Here is an 18,184-nt window from a genome sequence, read left to right as displayed (position 1 = left end):
TGAGAAAAGCACACAGACCTGAGCAGAATGATAAGATCCACATCGTTACTCAGTTTGTCTAGGGCTTCAGTCCCCTCGCTACGGATTTTGTTGATCTTTTCTTTTAACCGGGTACTGTTGTTATAAGCAGAGTACTTTTCTTGAAGAATCTCCCCAATGTTGGCTTGTCTCAGAAACAAAACAACCTTATCATTGTAAGCTACAAAAAAATTGTCTTCATAAAAACTTGGAATAAATCCATAAATCAATGTAAAAAAAATGTACTTTAAAAGAAACTCAATTTACTTGTACAAGATCAATTTTCATTTCAATTTTCATTTCAATTAGCTTGAAAATAAACTTTAAGACTACTGCAGTTAATCTTTATCAATATTTTGTTACACTGTATTGATATGATGTCCAAGTAAATGTACTTGTCAATGACTTTAGTGTATCTTTATAAAATAAAAGTCTTTAGTACATGACTGTATTTCTGTTTGACATGTATATATTTTCTGTGTTAGAAGGCACATTGTCAATAGTCAGTATGTACATTTGTACATGTAAATGAATACTGAGAATGACAGATCTATAGTGAAAACAAGAGACTACATATGCAATGCTGTTGCAGGGAGAAGTAATTCTTTACTGTCCTGAAATGCTTACATTGTCAACATCTCCAAGCAATAAATTTATACAATGTAAAAACACAAATATACATGCACTATGTTATAGTTATATAAAGCATTTTCTGATCTAGAATAAGAGTTGGTGGTAAATTATTACAATCATCAAATGCACATTTTCAAACTTTCTCACAACCTTTCACAATTTACTTGACTCTGCAATCAATTTTTTCATAGCCTCTAGGATAATTTTTATAAGTTCATGTACAGGCATTTTAGCAAATAACTGGCATATATTCATAAAAGAATAAAACACATACCACATAATATACCACTCTTTTTTTGTTTATCTATAAATATTTTCAACATCTGAAAATACGTGTCTATGATCAAATGTTCACATAATGTGTTTACATACTGCATATACATGTACATGTATATAATAAGCTCATGAGCTGTGACATGTTCATAAAATGCTTTGACACATAAACACAAATACAACTTAGAAGTTTCACAAAGAATCATGCTTAGTGGTGAAGAAAGTGCTTTTAACCATGTGGAAATATATAGAACTTAAGAAAAAGGACACCTTACCTGTTGGTACAACTGTTGGCTCATCAGGTACTGGGGCTCTAGGAGGAGGTGTTGGCTAAAAAAAACCAAAAAGTTGTCAACCTTTTAGCAATAAACATACAGAGTTGAAGGCTTTGATGTAATTTCTACATCAATATTTTTGGATTAGGGACTACAAGAAAACAATAGGCCCATGGTCCATAAAGCTCAACTCAGTCACCTTCTCTATGCAAATAGAGAAATTAAACCCCTTATTGTAGTCACCAAATTGTAGTCTGTGATTTCAATAATTGTATATTGACACTTGATATCAAACTGCCAACTTTTAAAATTGTAGCATTCTTCTTCTTGCATATCAATATATATTTCTGGATAAAAAATTCTTAACTGTAGCCCCAACCTAGTCCTAAGACCATGCTTTAAACAACTTGAATCTACATTGCATAAGTATATGACTAATTGTGGTCCTGTTGTTTTTAAGATTTTGAGATTTTTCTTATACATGCATAATCCAAGATCCCCTAATCTGGCCCCATTATTATCACTGCCGTATTCATAACTCTGGAGAACTAAGGAGAAAGATGATCAAAGGCTAGATGCATTCAATCACAAATGCCTTCTGGAAATCCTGAAGATACACTGGTCAGGTAAGATCTCATATCCATAACTTTATGACAGAGAATAAGAACCATCTAAAACAATCAAAGCACAACAATGGAAAGGCCACATTCTCCAAAGAGACACTAGTTCCAGCATGAGAACTGCATTACCATGGGCTCCTAAAGGAAGACCAAAAAACACAAGGAGGTGCACAGTAGAGAGAGAAAAAGAACTGGGGTGAAACAGTTGGAGGGGAGTGTATGTTGTTGCCAGTGTCTGTTGTAAGTGGTGTTATTTGTTGCATTTGTTACAAAATAAAATATTTCTTTTCCATTCTTTCAAAGTAATTCAGAATATGTTAAACTCAATTTCTGTAGACTGAAACATAAATTCTTGAAGAAAGACAAAAGAGAATACCCATAATAAACAACTAAATTGTACATGTTTACAGTAATTTCAATTCTTACTGCATGATTGGTTCTGACTGGGCTATCACTTCCCTCACGTCTCCCGCGGTTACGGAACAATAATGACGTGTGTAGGAAGTCTGTGTTGATTGGTGGGATATCTGTTGGCAGACGGGGGTCAATAAAGGTCGTCAGTTTCTGATTGTGGTCAATGAAAAATGTCTACAACAACAAGAAATGTCATTCTTTTACTTTCTAATTATTTTTTAATAAATAAATTAAAACATGTTGAGAAGTTACTGTATAAATATGTATATGCACTTGGAGAGAAACATGTATTTTTCAAAATTTTAATTAACTCTTGCGATCATATACAGCACTAGTGTTAAAAAGCACAAATAATTAACAAAAAGAACAAATCACACAGAATATGTAGTACATGTACAGAACACAGCATTACATACGGTGAAATATTTCAGGAACTTGTACATTCACCCATTATCTTAAACTCACAGCAACATATTACTGATATATGTATATGTAGCTTACTTTTCCTCCTCTGTCAAATTTCATCTCCCAGTTAGCTGGCAGTTCCTTACTGCTGTCAGCAAAATGATTCAGGAATGACACAAGGTCTCTATTGTGCTGGTATCTATGATGGGAAGCACATTTCATCAAAGATTATAGCATTAACTAATAGACTCAAAAAGCAAAGAATAAAGGCAACTCTTAATTGAAATTTAAGCTCCTCCTTTCTCCCACCTTTCAAAGTTGTGTTGATCGCGGCGGATTTTACTGATCATGTGTTTGAGTGTACCATTACGGTTATATTCTGCCATTGCTCTCTACAATGATACAAATATATTAAAAATAATGTATGAAATTTCACTTAGGTTTCCAAATTGGGTACTTTGGTGTTTTGTGCATACAGCAAAATAACACCATAAATAATCAAAAGAAGATTGCAGTATACATAGCAAAAGTTTTCAATTAACATTTGAAGTTTTTTTTTCCTTCTTTCATAAGTATGGAATCTTAATTTAATAAATGTTCAAGCTCATCATAATTTACAAAATGTCAATTTCTCATCCAAATTAAGATGAAAATAAAATTTTCCATCTTACGTCATTGCCCTGCAGAAGAGGGAAGAAATCAGAGCGGGTGAGAAACTTGACAGCTGGCATTCTGTTGTCCCCAGGCTCTGGGGCAGGGCTTCGTGAAGGGGGCGGGGAGGTGACGGGAAGGGGTACCCGAGATTGTGCTGACGTCTGTGGACTATTGTCACTTCCTCCTACATGTATAAACAAGAACGAAAGTCAAAACAAGTCAATTGTTGATGAAAAAGGGGGTTAAATATGAAAAAAAAAATATTGCTGCGCACTGTAGATTCATATATAAACACTCTAGGTTCTGACATATGATGAGAAGCAATCTATTTTATCAAATGTAACTGGTGTCCAAATTTTATATCACAAGTGTCATCCAGAAACAATTCACTATATCAATTTATATTTTTCATAAATTTGTACTGCCTGGTGAAAATAACTCTTACTCTATACAAACTGACATCAACTAATTTCAATTTACACTTTCAAATGAATCTACAATATGTATATTCACTTTTTCAGAAGTACTCATGATCAGTGAAGAGTAGGACCAATTCAATAATGCTGAATATTTTCCATTTTTTCACCTGTAATAAAACCTCACTCACCTGATGAAGTACTTTCGGTTGGAGTGTCCTGTTCAGATCGAGGTTGGTTGATTGTTCGACGGATGCTCTGATATCTGAAATGTTTTGTGAAATTTTTGTGTAAATGATAGAAAATATTATAACAACACAACATTGCTAGTCATTCCCTGTCAAACAGTGAAGAATTCTTAATATCAAACAACCATAACAAGATCAATATTTCCATTTTTTAAAAATTCTATACAATGTACACACTTCCAAAATATACATGTGAATTTTATATGTACACACAAAATTGCAAGGCAATCAAAATGATGATTTTCAGTAGAGCTAGTCAACAAAGAAAGTATGAATAGAATACATGAATGTAGTCGCCTCAGCACACACCACTGCCTATTAATTCATACCTCCTGTCCAGTTGTTGTCGCTGTTCGGAGCTGATGGTCGGCCGGCGTTGGATGGTTCGCTGGCCACTCTGTGGTTTTTGCCAAGTGGTGGTCCTGTTGGTGTGGTCAATGTAGAATATTCGGCCATGACTGTCTACTCGAGCCTCCCAACCTAAATGAAGGCAGTAATTGAAAGTTATTTAAGGATTTATAGACATGAACAGGTAAATTATACATGTATATACACTCTACATTTACCAACTCAGTTCACAACATAATGATACTGAATAGTTAATTTTCACAAAATTTTAATGAACTGAACTGAAAAAGACAATACATGTACAATACACAGAGAAGAATGAAATATTATACCTATAGTTCATAAAGCATTCTTCTTCTAAAGAGACCCCCACCTAGAAAAATTGATTAGGATCACTTACCAGGAGGAAGGGGCTGATCCCCTGGGGGTGGATCCACTCTGTGGTACCTTTTCCTGGCAGGCAGTTTTGGAAGTGGTGATTGGCTGCCCTCTATAAGAGTCATGGCAAAATCATCATCAAATCCTTATTTGTACAATTATCTTATGTAAGCAACAAGCAAATCTTAACAGTGTAACTTCAAAACAGGGCTTGAATTTCAGTAATAACAGTCCTTATAAATACTGCAGTGTGCACCAAAAGCACTAGCACGATACCCAAACACTAGTAAAAATTTGGTCAGGCTAGTAAATGTAGGTCAGCCCTATCAGACTCGTAAAATTTTCAGCAATAATTATCCATTTCCATCGCAGTATTTTAAAAAAAATTTTATCTGAAAATATTAATAATCTTGATTGAACATTTTTCGACTTTCTCAACGATTGTTATCTTTCTGTCCATGCTTAGTTTGGTTATTTATAATTTGTCGTTCCTAGTCTCCATGTTTAAATGGCTAAAAAAAGAAGAAGAAAAAATTGAGACAAAGACTGTCACTGACATCAAGAAGCTCTCTGCATAAAACAGAAAGATAGGGAGACAGTGGACCATGACTCAGTTAGGAATATAATGTAATGAAATGTTTATAGTGCATCGAACTGCATCCATGTGTGTAAAACAAAAACAGTTTTATTACTGGATCAAATATTTTTGCATGGATGCCGTTGTGTCACGTGACAATAAAATGACAGTTCATAGAAGTTTAATTTTTTAAATTAAATATGAGCCTTGGTTTAATTTAAAAGAATGAAATGGAACTGTCATTTTATTTTTCACACTTTTAAGGGGGATAGTAAAATGTGATGTGCGCTAGTTAAATTTTGCCACTGCTAGCCAGACTATGCAAGTGTTGAAAAAAAATTTTTAATGCACATTGATAATGTAAAATCACTTATTTTTACAGGCCAAATTTTCATGGGTTGAGAAAATTGGTTGGTCGGGATTTGATTTTGTGGTTGAGGAAGTGAAGTCTTAATCACAATTTCAACATTTAATGTTGGACATGAATTATGGTCTCTTTATACCAAGAAAACAACAAAAATTAAGCCTGCATGAAAATACTATATACAGGGAAATTTTTGCCCCAGTTTTAAGTCGTCCTTTTTGCCCTACCCTCAGTTTGGCAAATTTTAAACGGGGCAAATTCAAAGAATACAGTATAATTTCTTATACAGAACTGTGACTGGGCGAATTTAAAATGGGGCAAATTTGATTGCAAGTGTGAAAGGGTAAAAATAACACTGGGCGAAAATAACCCTGTATACAGTAAGTGAAATAATAGTAGCCTTGTTTACCTTTGTTTGTGGATGCTTGTTTAGGTTCTATTTTATTGGTTGACTGCCTGAGCTGCCAAACTGTTGATCGAGACTCAGATTTACTGGCTCCAGATTTGGCACTTGATGACTTTCCGGCACCTGGCTGAGGTCTTGGTGAGTTGCTAGGTGTGGCATTACCTGCTGAAGTAGATGGTTTGTCTGGTTTATCACTGGTTGTCTGGTTTTCACTATCGGTAGATAACACGGCACCGGAATCTTCCTCTGAATCAGGCTTAGATTTTTCTTTTTGTTTTTGGGTCCATAATTGTAGTTGCTGAACAATTTGTTCACGGTTTTGTTGTTTTTCCTCATCACTTAAGACACGACTGAGGGCATTTCTAGGAATTATGCGTGGTGGAGTTCCAGAGTCTGATATAGAGCTGGCAGATCTATCCAAAGGAGCCCTTACTGGGGTAGTAACAAAGGTTTCATTATTTCTAAAGTTTCTTTCTGTAGGTGCAGCTATACTATGTCGACTTGCATATTTCCTTTGTTCGGCCACTGAATCACTATATGAAGTTTGCATAGAAGGACTCGGACTAGTTCTTGGGCTACACTCCACAGATCGACTCACTGTGCTCGAGTTTCTGAGTCTTTCAGGTGACACAGCTGACTCTGTGCCACTCATCATGGACACCTGTGAAAACACATTGCTATTGTTTGTCAGTTGTCTAGCTGGTAATTTAGTCACAACACTTCTAGGTCTATTATGCACTTCAGATTCAGATCTCAGAGCCCTTGGGCATGACCTCCTCGGACTGTCCACTTCATCTGTTGTCTCAGATGATGGGGATGAGATTTCTGCCTCCTGAACACCAGCTGGAGATGACTCTAATGTCTCCTGTTCTTCTCCACACTCCTGAGAATCCCCTGAACTCTCCAAACTGTTTGAACTTGTTCCCTCCCCTTCCTCTTGTTCAGTTTCCACCGTCTGCTGTTGTGGACTACTATGAGACACAGTGATTGGACTATAAGTACGGGGTGGTAAGGGGGGAGGTTCCAAACTATGACAAGTCCTTGATACATCTGTGCTAGGAGGTCTAGGTGTGGGGGGCTCTGACCTAGATTCTGACACAGTGTCTGGTGAAATTTGCACAGTTCCTACTCCACTAGCAGGAAATGTAGGTCTCTCCCCTCTTTCAGGTGTTCGAGGGGGTAGAGGAGGGGCATCGGTCATCTTGTACCGAGGGGGTAATGGGGGAGCCTTATAGGTCCGTGGTGGGAGCACAGGTGGTTTGGGGGGTATGTCATTCATGACTAAATTTACCTCACTATCTAGAGAGCTATCTAACACTTCAGGAGCTTCCTCCTGTTTGTTTTTGGCACAATTTAAAAACTCCAGTGGATCACGGCCATTTCTATTCACTATCTGAGGTGAAACGTCTGATCCACTGGAATTGTCTCCACTTGATGGCACAGCAGAGGACAAACCTGAACTAATATCACATGTTTCACCCTGATTTGATTCTTCTGTCCGAGTTTCCTCTGTATCCTCAGAAAAATTACACACTATGTCTGGTACACATGGTAGACTGGTACCCTCACTTTCAGTTGGAACATTATCACATTCCACTTCAATTACATCGTCTTCAATTTCACCACTGATACGGTCCCTTAATAACTGCGTTAAGGATATCCCAGAATCCTCTTGGTCATCTACTGAATCATCCTTTGAAATGGAGCCGTTTTCAGACACTGACTCAGGATTTTCAATGCCTGCACTTTGTTTAGTTGATTCTTGTAATCCTAGGTATATATAAGGAATGATTCAGGTTAAAGCTTCATGTATACATAACATACCTCTAGATCAATTCTCAGTTCATTTAGATTTTGTTTGCTTGGAAAATTTTCCTACATATCACACCACTTAATTTCATTACTCGATATTAAGTGTGCAGTCAAAAAATCAAACTGGACAATCACAAATAATAGGGAGCAGAAAGATGTGCTAATATTTGGTTCTCTTTTTACAATTGCCAGTAACGTACAGCTAGGATGGTATGTAATTCAATTTAATATATGTATTTATGGAGACAAACAGCTGTTATTTCTATGTTATACTTTTATTAACAGGAACTATTATTATTATTCTCCTTCTTTTGGCTCACCTGATCTGAACTCCAGGTCTATCACATCAGCACCAAACTTAAGAGTACCACTGACATTGTCTGTGGGGTTCCTCTTTGTCAGATCTAGACAGAATTCTGCAGGTCTGTTTAAATACAAATCCAAAATATCAACATATTTATACTAGGCATTGCTAAGAACACCACAGAGAAATAATATCCATGTATGGTTATAACAATACACTTTCTAGAGTGGATGAATACTGGGAAATAAAATACCACATATAAACTATTTCATAAACTCTAGAAAAAAAAGATATGACAATCTTTCACTTATTATGCAATAAAAAAATATCCCTTCATAGACTTTCTTACCTTCTTATTGGAATGTAACAAAACTTTAGTTTGTATAAAAGGAAGTAAATGACAGTGATACATGTGTAAGTGCTGTGTCAAGGAGGATAGTACTAAGATTTACTGTACACATATATATAACCACTTCCCTATCCTGGTTTGACCGTCAGTAGGTTTGTGTGTAATGTCAGATTTACTTATGTCAACTGTATTAATACATTATTAATTAACCCTATGAAATAATATTTTTATATTTTAACTGAAATATGTGTATCTGTTTGATATCCTTTTATATAAATTTGCACTGTCATTAAGGAAGAGACACTTGACAACAATTACAATCATTCAAGGATTTTTGAGATCAAGCATTATCTCAATGGATGTTATCTTCTCTTTTTATGTAGATAATACAGTAATTGTGTACATGAAAAGAACAGTAAACATCTTTCACCAAAAAAAAAATTTTTAATTTCTTACAAAGGCAATCCATGTTTTTAGCTCTCAGATATTATATACATGTATTTAAGCAAAAGTTTTTGTTACATAAATAAGCAACTGCCTGTTTATACAGCTATATGTGCACTGCTATATGGGTACACTACATGTATGTAAAAATACATGATTTGGTTTGTATAACATGTTTGTATAGTTACATGTATATGTACCATAGTACATATTTGTACTGATACATGTTTGTATTGAAGTAACCATAAAGCAGCTTAACTAATTTTTTTGTGTTTTACTCTTTTTTTCCATATATAAATGAGGTACAAAAGAACAATAGACAACAACACATTATTCATGCTAGCACAGCTGACTCAATTTCTATGTATTCCTGCACTCTGCTTTAGTATGATATTAGAGTTTTTAACCTCCAATATGCTACACGTAAGTATAATTTATGCTTTCATAATTCTGCTGATGCTTAGAATACTTTAAACTTGGATTCTATTGCATAATAATGTTTCTATATATGTCCCCTCAACAACAACATTATTAACAGTCTGAGAGCAAATATAAAATTGGTTTTATAAATATTAAAATAACCTCCAGGCAGGAAGGAGATGAAGTAAATACACTGATAAAGTTACTGCCAATGCACGGAATCTAAATATACAATTCACCTTTCAGTGAATTCAGTTGTTTATAATGTTGTCAAATACAGGATGTCTAATCCGACAAATTTCTATGGAACCAGTGGTGACCAGATTAGATAAGTTCTACTGTATTAAAGTAATCTTTTTTCAAGTCTATTACACAGTCTGAAGGATACTTACTCTCTTTCTGTCTTATCAATGATTCTTTGTACAGAGAGTGTGGCTTTCCCCAGGAACCGGTTAATGGAGGGCCGACTCTTAGAAAATTTATCTTTGATTTCAAAATCCAGAACATCTGTGGGAACAGACTCAAAGGAAAAAGACTAGAAAAGGAAATGAATTATTTAATGATAAATATCAGGTGGGGGTGAATCATATGAATTGAGGAATCCATTAAAGAATAGGATTTAATAAAACTTAAATTTTAAGTGGCATTTAACATGAATTTTATGGACATTAAACAGTACAACTTGCTCGGTATCCGTACCAATTGGTACCATACTGACTAGGTGTTCAAAAATTACTGGTAAATACTGTTTCATTTAATACCCCTACCTATATCAGTATTTCAAGGTCCTCTCTTTATGTATAATACATTCAAATTACTTCAACATAACTAAATTCTTTTTGAAAATATATTACTCACAGAATTGGGCCTTGCTTTTCAATTAATAACTGTTGATTACAATAAATTGTAGATTGGTATTGTTAATTCTGTTTTACTGTAAATGATTACAGTTTACATAAAGAAAAACTATCAAAAACTAGAAAGCTAAAAAGTGAAATTGATCACTCTGATCACTCTATCATTTTTCCTGTACTCTGTATAGTGTCGACTTCTTGTTTCATCCTGAACAACTGAGAAAAATTCTTTATGTCAAACTTGTTATCAAACAGCTTTGTGATCAAAGCATCATCAAAAGTATTGCGTCATTTAAAAAATACAGGAATGGTATCATAACAATTCAACACTGACCTGCCCCCGCCAAACAGGGTTTGTTGTAGAATTACACACACCAGTGCGTATCTCTCTCAGGTGGTGACTCATTTTTGGACACATTTTTCCGGGTAGCACAGTCATCTTTACATAGGGGTCTGGGTTAAAGAACATTCCTTTCTTCAGATTCACAGCTTCAATGTCTGCAAAATAACAAAAGTTTACCATATTTTGGGGGGAAATTAATTTTTTTTAAATATTTATAAAGAATATCATATTGCATTGTTTGAAAAATATTTTTAGAGCAAGTTAAAAAAGTCATTGGTCAAAAGATACATATTTGCTTGATATTTTAACATATCAGAAGCTTACTACTTTTCATTCAGAACTATATATGTATATATATATATATATATATATATATATATATATATATATATATATATATATATATATATATATATATATATATGCAAACTTGGAAATATAAGAATAAACATTCAGATAGTCATTTCTAAAATTACTAATCAATATAAACTACACAATTAAACTTCTTTATTGCATTCTGAAGTAATTTGTATTGAGAATAGGCATATGTTCTGCAGGTATTGTGAGAGTTATTTCCCTTAAAAAAAGCACCATCATACAATATAAAGGGATTGTAATATAACTTTCAAAATATATTTCAGTTACATGCATATCAAATCAATACTGGTGGTTAAAGGTCCTTTCATGTTTATAAACTGTCTCACCACTTGGTTTTAAAACTCTGATGATGTGTGTATGTGCGTATTTGCAAATTAGTTTTCTGTAACTTTTTCCTTTCAAAATCCTAATTTTCATCTCTTCATTGTACCAGTGAATTCACTAGAATCATGTCTGCTATGAAGTCATGTCAATCAAACAGTAAGAGTTTTACCCGTGATCTTCAGTGTTATTTTATGTCTATCAGACAGTAACAGTTTTACCTGTGATCTTCAGTTTTATTTTATGTCTATCAGACACTATCAATTTTACCCATGATCTTCAGTGTTATTTTATGTCTATCAGACAGTAACAGTTTTACCCGTGATCTTCAGTTTTATTTTATGTCTATCAGACACTATCAATTTTACCCATGATCTTCAGTGTTATTTTATGTTTATCAGACACTATCAATTTTACCCGTGATCTTCAGTGTTATTTTATGTCTATCAGACAGTATCAGTTTTACCTGTGATCTTCAGTGTTATTTTATGTCTATCAGACACTATCAATTTTACCCGTGATCTTCAGTTTTATTTTATGTCTATCAGTTTAACCCATTATCTTCAGTTTTATTCTATATCATTCAGTAAGAGTTTTACCCGTTATCTTCAGTTTTATTTTTCTATTTATATCTCTGCTTGTGATTCCATTTTCAACAGATTCCTCCTAAAAAAAGAAAAAGACATCACTTATAAAACTTAAGATATTCCTGGAAATTTAAATGATTCAGATTTTTATCTATACCTACAATGTACTTCTACATGTGAAGTACATGTAATCGATGTATATTACTTTTTTCTCACTGGCTTTGGAATAAGACTACAGACTTAGAAGGTAATTTTTTTCTCTCCTTTTTTCATTCCAAGTATATTTATTGCAAAAATTGTTGAAACTTTATCATCCATAAATTTGAGTGTCCAAATATACAAAAATTATAATGAAATTAACAATACTTAATAACAACAACTGAGATACCTTTGGAGAGGCAGGTTTCACAACTTTGACAGAGGGACTTGTGGCCACCAGATCTTGGTTACTGCCGAGGTAATACTTGAAGCAAATCTTTGTTTCACCTAATCAACAACAAATAACCATGATGATTAATTGTAACACAAAGCTATAGGTTTCTGTCAAATACTGATAGAAATACCAAGAATAAAATGCTCAGAAAACTATTATCTAGTTCTTTTTTCTTTTCTTTTTTTTTCCCATAAGAATATTAAATACAACTAGTTGTACCCATATGCCATGACATATCACATGCAATATAATAAAGGCTCATTCATTTGTCTAGGAATCATCATGATCATACAACTTTATTATTTTTTTATTTTCTTTTTGAACATTTTATCATCTTAATTCAAGATCTCATAACCAATTAACAAATAAAGGATGTACAATTTCCTGTGCTGTACAGAGTCATCTACACCCTTATTCAAGCACGTGCATGTACTTCATAGAGCACGACTAAATCTTGGCAGATTTCCCAACAGCAGATACAAAATAGTTTGATCAGGAAATCCTCAATTCATATCTTCATTTTTTGTCATGCATACATGTTAGAACTAAGTCATGAACAGGATTAACAATTATAATTAACAATAATAATGAAGTATTCTGGGGATTTTTATTTTTTTTTAATCATTGAATTCTTCTGAAGACATGGATTCCATACAGCTCAAAGTGAAGTATACTGTCTATAGTATGATACATATCAATATTAATTTCATATGTATAAGAGATGTAGATAGAGGATATTCAATGTTTTGTAGATGAATATGGAATTTATTTCACGAGTGGGACAGGATTTTTTGATATTTTCACGAGTGCGAAGCACGAGTGAAAATATCAAAAAATCCTGTCTCACGAGTGAAATAAATTCCATATTTATCTACAAAACATTGAATTTTCTGTTTATTACATTTTCTTTGAATTTCTCTTTGCCTCTGTCTTTTCTTAACACAGTGTCATAGCTAGGCTTGACGTCATAGTTGAGCGGTTAAGACGTCATAGCTTAGCAGTTGTGAGATTGAAAACATTACATAGCATGGATTTTAGCAACATATTTTGGAAGAAAATTGCAGTTTTAGCTCTATCAAGATGTTTAGTTACTATCTCTATCTTATGACAGGTCAGAAATTATTTTTTACTTACTTTGATATCCTTTCACACTGTGAGAGAATATCATTTTGGTATCCTTTCACACTGTGAGAGAATATCACTTTTATTCAATAAATAAATCACAGTATTTCACTATTGAAAATGTAATAAATCTTGATCTTTGATATGTATACAATTGATTAACTGGTCACTACATTTACCTAATATAAAGTAATACCACTATTATGACTGATATTAATACCTGCTGTAAATGTGTACATGATGGCTGAAAGATCCCACGGGTCTCTAGAATTACCTGCTGTAAAGTTGTATGTGATGTCGGACAGATCCCATTGGTCACTAGAATTACCTGCTGTAAAGTTGTATGTGATGTCGGACAGATCCCATTGGTCACTAGAATTACCTGCTGTGAAGTTGTTTGTGATGTCGGACAGATCCCATTGGTCACTACAATTACCTGCTGTAAAGTTGTATGTGATGTCAGACAGATCCCATTGGTCACTAGAATTACCTGCTGTAAAGTTGTACATGATGTCTGATGGATCCCACTGGTCACTAGAATTACCTGCTGTAAAGTTGAACTTGATGTCTGACAGATCCCATTGGTCACTAGAATTACCTGCTGTAAAGTTGTTCATGATGTCTGACAGATACCACTGGTCACTAGAATGACCTGCTGTAAAGTTGTCCATGATGTCTGACAGATCCCACAGTCACTAGAAATACCTGTAGTAAAGTTGTACATGAAATCTGACAGATCCCATTGGTAACTACAATTACCTGCTGTAAAATTGTATGTGATGTTGGACAGATTTCATTGGTCACTAGACTTACTTGCTGTAAAGTTGTACGTGATGTCGGACAGATCCCATTAATCTCTAGAATTACCTGCTGTAAATGTGTACCCGATGGCTGAAAGATCCCATTGGTCACTAGAATTACCTGCTGTAAAGTTGTGCATGATGGCTGAAAGATCCCATTGGTCACTAGAATTACCTGCTGTAAAGTTGTGCGTGATGGCTGAAAGATCCCATTGGTCACTAGAATTACCTGCTGTAAAGTACGTGATGTCTGACAGATCCCATTGGCTACTAGAATTACCTGCTGTAAAGTTGTACATGATGTCTGACAGATCCCATTGGTCACTAGACTTACCTGCTGTAAAGTTGTACGTGATGTCTGACAGATCCCATTAGTTACTAGAATTACCTGCTGTAAAGTTGTACATGATGTCTGACAGATCCCATTGGTCACTAGAATTACCTGCTGTAAAGTTGTAAGTGATGTCTGACAGATCCCATTAGTTACTAGAATTACCTGCTGTAAAGTTGTATGTGATGTCTGACAGATCTCACTGGTCACTAGAATTACCTGCTATAAAACTGTATGTGATGTCGGACAGATCTCAATAGTCACTAGAATTACCTGCTGTACAGTTGTACGTGATGTCGGACAGATCCCATTGGTCTCTAGAATTACCTGCTGTAAAGTTGTACGTGATGTCGGACAGATTTCATTAGTCACTAGAATTACCTGCTGTAAAACTGTATGTGATGTCGGACAGATCCCATTGGTCACTACAATTACCTGCTGTACAGTTGTACATGATGTCGGACAGATCCCATTGGTCTCTAGAATTACCTGCTGTAAAGTTGTACGTGATGTCGGACAGATCTCATTAGTCACTAGAATTACCTGCTGTAAAACTGTATGTGATGTCGGACAGATCCCATTGGTCACTACAATTACCTGCTGTAAAGTTGTACGTGATGTCTGACAGATCCCATTGTAAATCTCCTGTCTGTCCACCATTTCCTCCACGATTCTTCATGTCTAGAAACTTTGAAGGATTTGTCTCCCCTAAATATAAATACAGGATTATAATACAAAAATCTTGTTGATGAACATTTGAAATCCTTATATTTAAATGACTTTGCTTCCTTCTTTATCTGTATGTTAAGTATCCTATAACAATCTGCAATAATGCCACTCTGTCTGATATTCAAAATGCCACAGCAATGATACTTTATCTACTCATAAACTGTTTAGTCATTGATAAAAGAAATCTTGTGGAGGTCCAATTTTACCATACAAAAAGTACAGTATTTTAGTCCTTACATTTTCCCTACATACTGAGTCCTAATGAATACAGTAAACTAATGTAGATACATCAGGTGTACAAAATATATATATATATATATATATATATATATATATATATATATATATATATATATATATATATATAAGGCCAAAAAAAAAATATGTGTGTTTCCGGTTATCCAAGCCATCCTATTTTTTTTTTCAACCAAATTCCTGCCCCTATTGTTGGATGCAAGAAGTCTGAGTCCTTTGCTGTTTCATGTCAAAAATATAATCATTAAAGTCATCCTTTTTAAATTATTTAGAGAGGGAAATGTTATGAATTGTCCCCTGTAGAGCCGTTTTCACAGTACCAATCCTGAAAATATCAGCAGGAATCAACATGGGATCGTATCAAATTAGTGATGCAAAATACATCTGATAAATGACAATCGATGATTTGAAATTAACTATTAAATAATTTTCATGCCATTTAAGACATTTAAATGCTATATTGATCTTGTAAACAATTACAGATGTCACGACATTGTCAATGAGCTTACTGCATCACGGAAGTAAACTGATATGGGCCAGACGAATATCAATAAAATATCATCCAATCATTTTTTGAAGAATTCTATGAATAACATAGGCCTGGTAGAGGAAATATATAGTCATTTGAAATCTAAAGAATGTTGAGCCATATGGTTTGCTGCATATTTATTTTTATAGGTAGATTTGAATTAGATTTTAATTACAAAATTTAAATTCATATTGATTAATAAGGCCAAACAAAAAAATATGTGTGGTTCCGGTTACACCTCCAAAAAAATTAGGGTAGGTAGGTAGGGATTTTTTTTTTTTTTTTTTTTTTTTTTTAACAAAATGATTTTCTTAATTTTTCTAAATATTACTTATCACTACTTTGCAAATGACATTTAGATGTGGTGAGATAATATACTAGTCAATATTGGTAGGGGACACCTACATGCTAGCTTGCTTTGGATTTAACACTAATAAACACTTGCACTATGTTGTGCAAGGGGGCCGTCATTGCTGAAACTAAAACTTAAACCGGAGCCATTGATGGAAATTGGGGAAAATTCCGGAAAAAATATGAAAATTGCCAAAAAAAAGTTTTACGGTCGGGGGTATAAAATAGGGACGGTCGGGTAACCGGAACCACACATATTTTTTATTTGGCCTAATAATGATGTTTTTTTTTATGTTTTAAAATAGGGGGAAGTAAAAGTAGTTAATCAAAGGTGTATCAAGCCCACACCCACTTAATTTTTAAAACTTCTCCTTAATTTGCTTTGAGATAGAGGTGAAGACTCCCTAAATTTTAGGCCTAGAAGAGTCCTTGATTAGATCTAGAATTATTTCTTGTTCATTACATTCAATAGATATTGAATCTCCAACCCCCCACCCTAATACCATAAAAAATGCACCTACCTACCCTTTTTCAAAATCCCATGCAATAGCCAATAGGTAACACACAGAATTATTTTATTTGGCCTAAAACAAAGTGAGTATATGGTTCCAAATACAGTTCCTGTTTTGAGTTTTTACCTTGTTATCTTGAACATTCAGACATATCTCAAAAGTTTTTTTGTCTCTAAGAGTTTGAGATAAAAAGGTACAGTAAAACATGCTTACAGTGAAGTGTCGGGGATCAACAATTTTAATTCTTTATAAATGTAATTTGTTACATCTGTTCAGTTCAAAATGCGTTTTAAAACTATTGGAAAGGAAAATAACTTCACTGTAAGCGTAAATTCATTATAAGTGTGTTCACTATAACCGTGTTTTGCTGTATCTTTATACATTTACTCTTATGTACATGTAAAAATATGATTTTAAAAACCCCTATTTTAATGATGAAGGCCTGGAGACTTACCCGACTGATACAGTCCTATCCAATCATCAGCTCCAATCTCCTCCTTGATATCCCAGCTGACCTTGACACTCGTCATCTTACCAAGGTTAAGGACATTTTTATCCACAGCTAGATAGGACAGCAATCCCGGAGACTCTGCAGCTAAATCTGATTCACTACTGCTCCTCTCTCTCACATGTCTGTACTCAAATGACTGGTTGGCTAGTGGAGAAGGGGGTAAGGGGAGGGAGAGGTCATCCACTGCTCCATAAAGGGGGCCCTTAGATGACCCCGCCTCGGCCATGACGAATCTTCTCCACTGCCTATATTAATCTGCTAATCTCATTTGCTGCTGGTGATTTTGTTGGACCATACTCAAGTTACACTATGTCAACCCATGTTTAAATTTCACATTGTCTTTAATTCTGGAATAGAAATCAAAGAGATGACTTCATAAGACTCAGAATCGTGATGTATTCCTGTAATAAATTTGTTTCACAATTAAGGTTATTAACTTAACAATTGATTATTTGCAGAAAGGCTGAAAAATGACAGAAAGTTCTGGAAAGTATGAAGAAAATGAAAGAAATAACACTATCTAGCTTTTCTTTGTTTGTATACACTGTAAGTAGCTACTTAGAATCATGCAGAAGAAAATCTTTTGGCACTACATCATAATCTTCCAGATAACATTAATCTATTTGCATTTATGCAAGTGAACGACTTACAGAAAGATATCAAAACATACGAAAAATGTGCATACTTTGTTCCCTTTAAGCCCGAGTTCCTATCACAAAACATGATGAATCCAGGGAGATGGTTCAAAAACAAACATTAAATCAGTATGT

The 18,184-nt window shown here is 34.2% G+C and overlaps 1 protein-coding gene across 1 annotated transcript in view; it reads right to left on the bottom strand.

The window, feature by feature from the left end:
• Nucleotides 1-17,761, bottom strand: part of LOC133194139 (E3 ubiquitin-protein ligase HECW2-like) — a 29,802-nt gene extending 12,041 nt beyond the window's left edge. The window contains exons 1-17 of the mRNA XM_061330121.1: nucleotides 17,358-17,761; nucleotides 15,125-15,235; nucleotides 12,230-12,327; nucleotides 11,854-11,920; nucleotides 10,547-10,710; nucleotides 9,751-9,893; nucleotides 8,162-8,265; nucleotides 6,033-7,799; nucleotides 4,705-4,794; nucleotides 4,286-4,436; nucleotides 3,900-3,973; nucleotides 3,310-3,476; nucleotides 2,948-3,030; nucleotides 2,735-2,837; nucleotides 2,246-2,407; nucleotides 1,200-1,254; nucleotides 19-199 (exon numbers count right to left, since the gene is read on the bottom strand). Coding sequence (XP_061186105.1) covers nucleotides 19-199; nucleotides 1,200-1,254; nucleotides 2,246-2,407; nucleotides 2,735-2,837; nucleotides 2,948-3,030; nucleotides 3,310-3,476; nucleotides 3,900-3,973; nucleotides 4,286-4,436; nucleotides 4,705-4,794; nucleotides 6,033-7,799; nucleotides 8,162-8,265; nucleotides 9,751-9,893; nucleotides 10,547-10,710; nucleotides 11,854-11,920; nucleotides 12,230-12,327; nucleotides 15,125-15,235; nucleotides 17,358-17,640 — 3,803 coding nt within the window. The 5' untranslated portion in view covers nucleotides 17,641-17,761. The remainder of the gene's footprint in view (nucleotides 1-18; nucleotides 200-1,199; nucleotides 1,255-2,245; nucleotides 2,408-2,734; nucleotides 2,838-2,947; nucleotides 3,031-3,309; nucleotides 3,477-3,899; nucleotides 3,974-4,285; nucleotides 4,437-4,704; nucleotides 4,795-6,032; nucleotides 7,800-8,161; nucleotides 8,266-9,750; nucleotides 9,894-10,546; nucleotides 10,711-11,853; nucleotides 11,921-12,229; nucleotides 12,328-15,124; nucleotides 15,236-17,357) is intronic.
• Nucleotides 17,762-18,184: the final 423 nt, after the last annotated feature.

Source organism: Saccostrea echinata, unplaced genomic scaffold, assembly GCF_033153115.1.
Source record: "Saccostrea echinata isolate AGI-Se365-2 ecotype Australia unplaced genomic scaffold, CSIRO_AGI_Sech_v1 ptg000028l, whole genome shotgun sequence".
NCBI classification, from domain to species: domain Eukaryota; kingdom Metazoa; phylum Mollusca; class Bivalvia; order Ostreida; family Ostreidae; genus Saccostrea; species Saccostrea echinata.
This window is presented reverse-complemented; position numbering and strand designations above follow the sequence as displayed.